The following is an 8,262-nucleotide window of genomic DNA, read 5'->3' on the forward strand; positions in this document are numbered from 1 at the left end:
TCTCAATTTTCTCTCTTACAACAATAGTTCAGAATATTTCAAATTCCTATTTCTTTTTCTATTACAGAAGTTCTCGACTTCAGCTTCTTTTTCTCTTGGATCACTGGCACTGCATTTCTCAATTTCAGATACTCCACATCCACAAGGTAGTATAATTCATTTAATCTGCAGGATATAGCTCAGGTGGAGAAGTTATTGCACTATATTATGGGAAAATCTCCAGAGGATGTGGAAAGCAAGCATATTTTCACATACACCGCTTTGACTTGATCAGAGATTAGTTTTTTCTTAATCAGTCTCCATGGTTTGTAATATTATGATTTATGAGTATTATTGTTATATGCTATGAGAGAATTATTTGTGAGATTAATGCCATTCTCAAGACCTCCGTAGAGAAAGACGAGACATATGTTTTTTATGTTTCATATTCCCATCTCCTTTCTATTATGGAAATTGCACTATTTAGTCTGTGGATTTTCTCTCTTGTATTCAGAATAATTAGGTTTAATTTTGTTTTTAGAAAATACAAACTTTAAAATATCAGCTCACCAAGCTTTTTAGAACTTACTTCAAATGAATTGACCCAATAATCTTGTCTTAAGAAAATGTTTAATTAGGAGACTACCACCACGTGCATTTGTACGTGTATTTTTACTAGTATATATATATATATATGATGCAATGGCGTGACACTAAGCCACCTAAAGATTTATGATTTTAGTACTTAAATCAATGGTTGGAAATGCATAGACTCTGACATTTGTTTTGTTGGAGTAGATCGGACCTCATAGTGGAAATAACAACCTTAGAGTTTTGGCAACATGATAAAATGGGAAAAGAACTTCATTTTGAGAATTGGAATCCAATTCTTGGACTTTATGCCCTTATGTTATATTTTCAATTGATTATACATGTTAAGGGGTTACTGATTGTATGCATGCGTTGACCGGCATCAGAAAAAAGTTGTTGCAATTACCTCTGTAAAACCCTACAACACAAACATACAAAACAAAGTTTAAATAATCGAGTAACTAACTAACAGAAACATGGGAATGGAATTTTTTTTTTTTCTCGAGACATATCCAAGATAAATCCAACTGACAAACTCAGGATAACTAAACAATTCTTAACAAGATTCAAGATGAATCAAATTAACAGACTCAGAGTAACCATACACTCTTTTTAGGAAAATTCAAGTCACAAGATTAAAGTAACCAAACTGTTAATCTGTCAGAATTACGAATCCACAGAAAATCTCTTTATTTTTTTAGGAAAATTCAAGTCGCAAGATTAAAGTAATAATTTTGGAACCAAACACATCGTCAAGCTATCATAGATTGCATAAAAAATCTTATGGTGGAGACAAATAACAAAGACCTTTATGCTTATCTTAGCAACATGCATGAAGGCTGAAATCCCCCTACCCTCTCCTCCTTATTAGATGGTATTAAACAATTTTCTTTATATTTCGTGAGCTACTCTTTTAACCATGTTTCTTGGAATAACAACATGTTAGCTGATTCGTTGGCTTGGAAGGTCTTATCTCAAACATTGAGGATAAATTGATCAATCTCCACTTCATGGATTCAGGATAAAAAAAAATGGTGACCGACGAGGCCAATAGAAGCGAAAGAAAGAGAATTTTTATTCAAGGCTTCACTGAAAATTTTGAATAGAAAAATAGAAAAAAGCAGCATGAGAATTGAGGTTGCTCAAACGCGTCACCTAATCCATATATACGTTATTCCAATATTCCCACGTGGCTAACTGTACCAAACATTAAAGCCGTCCAAGAAACTATACCTTCCTCCTTACACAGGAGACTCCGCTCCACCATTTTATCTTAGAAAATGTAAATAGAAACTTTTTTTTTGGTAGAAAAAAATGTAAATAGAATTTGAAATAAGGAAATAATTTCTGGATTGATTATCCGGTTCACACAAATATTGGATTGTGATCCAGATTCCAGACCGCTAAGCCAGGTCTCAGAAAACTGGTTCGGAGTTTGGACCTACTTAAGAGACATCTAATCATAATAGATTCTAGCCTAGTAAATCGGACCAATACTTAAGGTCAGGAATAGTGGGGTCAAACTTCAAAGCTGACTAGTGAAAGAAACTGGCCACGTGGATTACTCTTTTGATCGAGTAGAAGTTGACAGAATGCCACGTAGACACCAAATGAATTTTCCCGATTGATGCCACGTAATTGTCCATTCGTAACAGGTTTGAAGGTTCTTCTTTCGGATACTCGAAGGGCTATGGGTTCGTTGGTTGGTTCATCGCCGATGGATAAGACTTTGATAAACCAAAGATCCGAAGATCGCATTTATTTTTTGCTTCCAAAATTAACGAAGAAAAAAATAAAAAAGGCAAAAAAAAGAGGAGAAAAAGAGATGAAGAAAAAAGAAAATATTTGAAACACACTTTATTAGATCAAAGCCTCGTGAATACAGCGGTAGAGGGTTTTCTTCTTCATCGAATTCTAGACATTTGCCCTTTTCCCCGTCGAGTTGTAAGCCTGTAACGCTGGATTCGTTCATCCTACTTTTATGATCATTGGAAGGAAGTCTGTTGGGGTTTATTAAAGATTGCTTCTGAAAAATCCAGGGAAGGATTTTATTTTCAGGTTTTATCCAGTTATCGGTCATTAATTACGAGGGTGTCGTTCTGGATTCTTTGATTTGGTGTTTGAGACCGTAAAAAGAGAAGTAATTGAATTATTCATACAAACGATCCGCTGTTGGTGTAAGAATTATTGGTGACGCAGCAATTAATCTTGTCATATCTTTTAACCTTACGATCCGAGGTGGGTTTGCCGTTTGATTTGAGGCGGGAACTGTGTTGTTCGCTAAAAGTTTCGATCTCAAACTTTCTCTTTTGGGATCCATTTTCTGGGTTTCCTGGTGATATATAGTAGTAATAATCCGATTTTAGGGTTTTTGGTCTGAGGATTTGGGGCGTCTGTTGCTGCTGCTGCAATCTGGTTCGTGGCACCAACCAGTTTCGCCAGCGCCTGGCCTTTGTTATAAGTAAGAGAGATGAGTGCTCAGAAGAAAAGGACTTTTCAGATAGAGGCGTTCAAACATCGGGTGGTGATGGATCCGAAGTACGCAGAGAAGACATGGAAGATATTGGAGCATGCAATACATGAGATATACAATCACAACGCAAGTGGGCTGAGTTTCGAAGAGTTATATAGGTTCGGCTCTCAGCAGTCCTTCGATTCCTGTGGATGGTTTAGTCTTATGTCATTACTTCATTCAGATTATAATGCTCGCGTTTGATAATATTCTGCTCATTCTTCTGCTTAGGATTTCAATCATATCTGGTACTGTTTCCGCGTTTGTTTCATTTTATTAGTGTGTAAATGTAATCGGACTTCCTGTTTTTGTTTGTTACATTAGTTTCTTAGTTTCTGAAAGTTTTAGCTTAGTAATTATGGAAAGCTGTTATACCTTATGAACTTTTAAACTGTCTCAGTTGAAATACTGGAACCAACTAACCTATGTATCCTGTGAGAATCATCCTTTTGGTCCCCCTCAGGGTGGTCTTTTGTAAGATATATTGGCTTGGATATATATATATATATATATATTTTTTTTTTTTGGGGGGGGGGGTTTAAGTTTCATGATGTCCTACTTTTAGGAAACTACACTGCAATCCCCCGTCCCCTAAATGCCAAGTGATGTTCAACTTTAGTAATAATTTTCTCTGTTTTGTTGGTGAATCTTACTTCCCCCCTATACATTTGTTGAATCCTTGACCTTTGAGTTTGGGTGCTTTTGTATATTATTAGGTGGATGATACCTTTGATTTTGGGTGCTTTTGTACATAATTTGGTGGATATGTCAATAGTCTGTGCAGTCCCTATCCTATGGTCATATAGGTATTATTCCAATGGTGAATCCTTTCTACATTCATTTATTCCTCATGGTGACGATATTACCTTGAGTTCTTTAGTTCGTGAGTTGAAAAGCTTTGATCCCTAATGGTTTGTTGTCACACTACCATTCATTACATTCTAATGAAATGGTTCCCGATTTCTTTTGATCCAGTTCACCGCATTTGTTAATTGTCACGTGAATTGACTGCCCACAGATTGCTGAAGTTACTTGCAGCTTGGTCTTAGTAAGGGATACATGTTTCTTAGAGGTAGTGTGGCTAGTGTGCGAGAAGGTGAAATTGATGCAAGGGCGCTTCCATGGATCGACCCGAACCCGTTTGGGAACCTATACTGTGAACTAGGTCCAAATTCGGGCTTTGGTCTAGTAGAATATTAGTAGTTTATTTATTTACTTATTTAGATTTACCTTGTATTCTCTTAGTTAGGCTAGAGTTTCATTCTGTTTTTAATGTAGAGTTTGATTCCATATAAGTTGGCTTAGATAATTAGGAGATTTCATTTCTATTTCAGTTTTAGAATGCAATTAGGAAAATTTTAATTTCATTTTTATAAATATGCTTTGGGCAGAATAAGGAACAAAATGAATAGTTGTTTGTGAATAGCCTGCACGTGTGAGCTCCCCCCCCCCTTCCTCGTTCCGTGAGATACCTCTCTCTTTTCCCTTCTAATTCTTTCTTCTTCCCTTTTCAGTTCAACAATACCCATTCTGTTGTGCTCTCTCTGGCAATAGTTGCAGCCCAAGAGAATCAGATTGTTCTCCCTCACCCGTCTCTTTCACCCTAAGCTTTGGAGTGAAGGAAGACCCTTTAAGGGCCAGCTGAAGCCTGGCGTCTTGTGCCCTAATACCATTCCTGCTGTAAGTTGGAAGTCTGTCAACAGATCTGGTTTTCTCCTTACCACCAACTGCAACTCCAGTAGATTTTTGTTGAGTTATTGGTTGGTGTTTTGAGTCATTGGCTGTAGGAATCAAAAGTACCTGGAGACTGGATCCTTCACCTGAAATCTCAGGTTAATCAGAGCTCATTAGGGGAAGTTCTCCTTCCCACTACAGACCTGGTTTACCGCTCTAGAAGAACTTGCAAGGTTGAAGTCGATGGACTTCTTCAAGAGTTCTCATTTATGCCTCATCCTTTTCCCGTTAGTATGCTTTGTCCCTTTATTTGAGTTCATTCCTAGTTTGTCCATACCCCCTAGCTAATAATTATAAACCCCCTTGTGCCCTTTGGCCTTTGTTCTATCAATTGATCCTTAATCCTTTCCTATTTATTTAATTACAGGCCTTCCATTCTTCTTGAAATTTTAAGATATTTACAATGCCATTCATTTGAATTATTAAGTCGTGTAATAATTGGGTGTGTCTACAAGCGAACCCAATAGGGTTATTCTGATCCTGGTTCTGCATCAGAAATCTTGTGAACTTGTTGATGATCAATTAACTCCCAGCCCCTCCACCCCTCAGCCATGCATGGAAGTTATCTAGATTTATGAGCCTCCCCAGACCCCGCAGTGGTGGGCACCTCGTGCACTTGGTACGCCCCTTTTTGCAGAAAGTATGAGGGAAAAATCGAAAATGTGTAATTAATCATTCTCGTCTTGATCTATTTAGTCTTAGCTGCTTTCTATTTCCTTTTTCTGTTGAAACCACCTTTTTCTTTTTTTTTTCCGGTTGGCAGGGGTGGAGGGGGATAAATAGATATCTAAAACAAATTTAGTGCAAAAAATATAGCTAGAGTACAAATTTACATTTAGAGTTGGTTCTTTTTTTTTCCTTGGGTGAATAAATACTTCATTACCAAGGAAGAAGAAATACAGGGAGCCCCAAGAAGGGGGAAAGAAGCAAAGCATAATACAAAGAAACCCCATTCCCTCAACTTAGAGTTGGGGGAGGGGAGGGGAGGGGAGGGGAGGGGGAAGGCGGGGAATACAGAGAAATGGGAAGACTCTAAGATTCAACAACTAGCCTATTTTGAGGGGAGTCAATACACTGTGAAGAAGCTGGCGATAACTTGCATCTAATGTCAAAGGTGATAAGTGGTCATAATCTGCTGTAAGGTCCACCGTCTGAGATTACTCTCCATCCTCGTATGATAAATTGCTGCACCTAAGGTAAGCTGACCTGCAGTGTCACATCTGAATTTACTGCCAAAGGACATGTCCACCCAATTCCATTCCCTATCAAAAGTCCTTCTCCTCCTCGGCCAGCATTTGGCGGGAAGACAGTTCCAAAGTGCCGAGGGAAAAGGGCAATTGAAGAACAGATGATTTACATCTTCCAAAGCGTTCCAACAGAGGCAACAATTGGGAGATGCCGATATCTACCTCTGAACAAGGAAGGACTGCTTTGGAGGCAAGGGTAGAGAACATGCTAGACTGTCAAGCTGTGACAGGGAATGGTGAGTTTTGAACCAGACTAGCTTGTACCACGAGATCACAGGACCCATAACCCTGATAAGGTCCCAAGCAGAACTGCATTTGAAGAGGCCCGAAGAGGAAGGGGATCAAGAAACCAAATCTCCACTGCCTCTAGGCCTTCTACTGATGTATGGAAGGGCCTCCCAAACTACCAGAGGAGGAAGGCAGAGTGGCCCACTCATTATGAAGAAGAATATCACAGATCAGTGCCATTCTGTCAAACCTCAAGCTGTATCTGGTTTGCTGCAATAGGGAGAATAAGAATACCCTGGGGATTCCAATGATCCAACCAGAGGCGAGTTGAAGCCCATTCTCAATCAGCTACTTAATAGCCCAAGAGGCAACAACTTTGACTTCTAAATCTTTCTTCAGACCCAGGATGCATTTGAAGAAGCGGGAACAGTCCAAATGAAGTCATGTCGTGGGAGCTTAGAATATACCTCAATCAACCTAGATGCTTTTCTTCTTGGAGCTTGAGGATATTTGAAGTGTTGACATCTCTTATTCTTCTAAGACCAATGCTTCCCTTCTTTTTTGGGAGGCAAATAGAAGCCCAATTGATGGGGTGAAGGAAGTAGGTACATTCTGAGCCTTTCCAGAGGAAGGCCTACATCAAGAAATCGATCTTCTTGATGCAAGATTGGAGCAACCTGAAAATACTTGACTTATGAGTGAATTGCTTTTTAGAACAATCTCAAGTCTGTCGAGTATTTTCTGTGTGTGATTCCAAGGTTGAGAGCTCTAATAATAAATGAGTGTGCAATATGGGTTGGAGGCATTGATTGGTGAGGATATAGGTTTTTCTATCTGAGGAAGAAACTTGTGGCTAGTAGAAATACAGTTAAGGAAAAAAGAAAAGATTAATTAGCAGAAGGAAGCAAGAAAAGATGGAAGAAATAAACCATCACTAATGAGAGACCTTGAATGCGGTTGACTTTTTATTCAATTGCCAAACTTTGGTTGAAATAATTCATTAATCTTTGATGTTGACATTGATTATTAGGTTCTTCCTAGTTGGAAGTACCAGTGGAGAGTGGAAAACAGTACTTACTTGGAACATAGATGAGCTTTCTTCATCCTGGAAACATTGATATTTGATTGATAGAGTCCTACACACAATTAATATTCAGTTTACTTATGTATTCAATGGCCTATTTCAGCCACTTCATGGTGATGATTTGATCATATTGACTATTGGATAGATGGAGAATCTCTAGACAGGCCGCATGTTGAATCTGATGGCCCCATCAACTATATGACTCATTGTATTGGGATCTTCCCCCTCATTTTTTTCAACAGTCCTGTTTTTGTAACTTATTTGACAGTTTCAAACTATTTCCAAGCATTATTCTTACTCATGATGATTTCAAATTGGCCTGGAAGTCAACGAATGGTTAGATAATGGCATAGTCAACTTGTCCACAAAATTTGGGTGCTAACGAACACAGCCATGTGGGATAAGCCAGCAGAACTGGGATGGAAACTGGCTCTTTTGGAGCTAGATCCCCGCTCCATAGTTATATTTACATGTAGTGTACTTTTTAGAGAGGTAATGGGTGTTCCCATACATAAGTTGTGAAAACTTATGTGCAAGTTTGTATTTTATAATAGCAAGCCAAAGAAAGTGAGCGTTGGCTTGAACTTGTGCAATTAGAAGCATCTGATGTTTGAGGGTGATTCCTCCATTTTATATGGTTTTTTAACCTAGGTATTGGTCCTTTGAGGTCTGTCCACTTCATTGTGGAGACAATGGGGTCGGTCCATAGATTTTCCTTCCTTTTGCCGCATTTCGCTCAAAGGGTTGAAGGGAGATAGTGCATCAAGCTGTTCACAAGAGCCAACTTGATCCTCTTCCCCAGGGATGTTGTCCATAGATTGGAAAGTTCATAGAGGAAGACAGAATGACGAAAAGAAATTCTTATGAATGGGTTATGAATGGGTTAT

General features: G+C 38.5%; 1 protein-coding gene across 1 annotated transcript in view; it reads left to right on the plus strand.

Moving 5' to 3' along the window:
- The first annotated feature begins 2,407 nt into the window (after nt 1-2,407).
- The window catches only part of LOC122079290 (cullin-3A-like), a 14,751-nt gene continuing 8,896 nt past the window's right edge, over nt 2,408-8,262 (plus strand). The window contains exon 1 of the mRNA XM_042645644.1: nt 2,408-3,201. Within this exon, the coding sequence (XP_042501578.1) occupies nt 3,041-3,201 (161 nt within the window). The 5' untranslated portion in view covers nt 2,408-3,040. The remainder of the gene's footprint in view (nt 3,202-8,262) is intronic.

This window comes from Macadamia integrifolia, chromosome 5 (assembly GCF_013358625.1).
Source record: "Macadamia integrifolia cultivar HAES 741 chromosome 5, SCU_Mint_v3, whole genome shotgun sequence".
Lineage (NCBI taxonomy): Eukaryota > Viridiplantae > Streptophyta > Magnoliopsida > Proteales > Proteaceae > Macadamia > Macadamia integrifolia.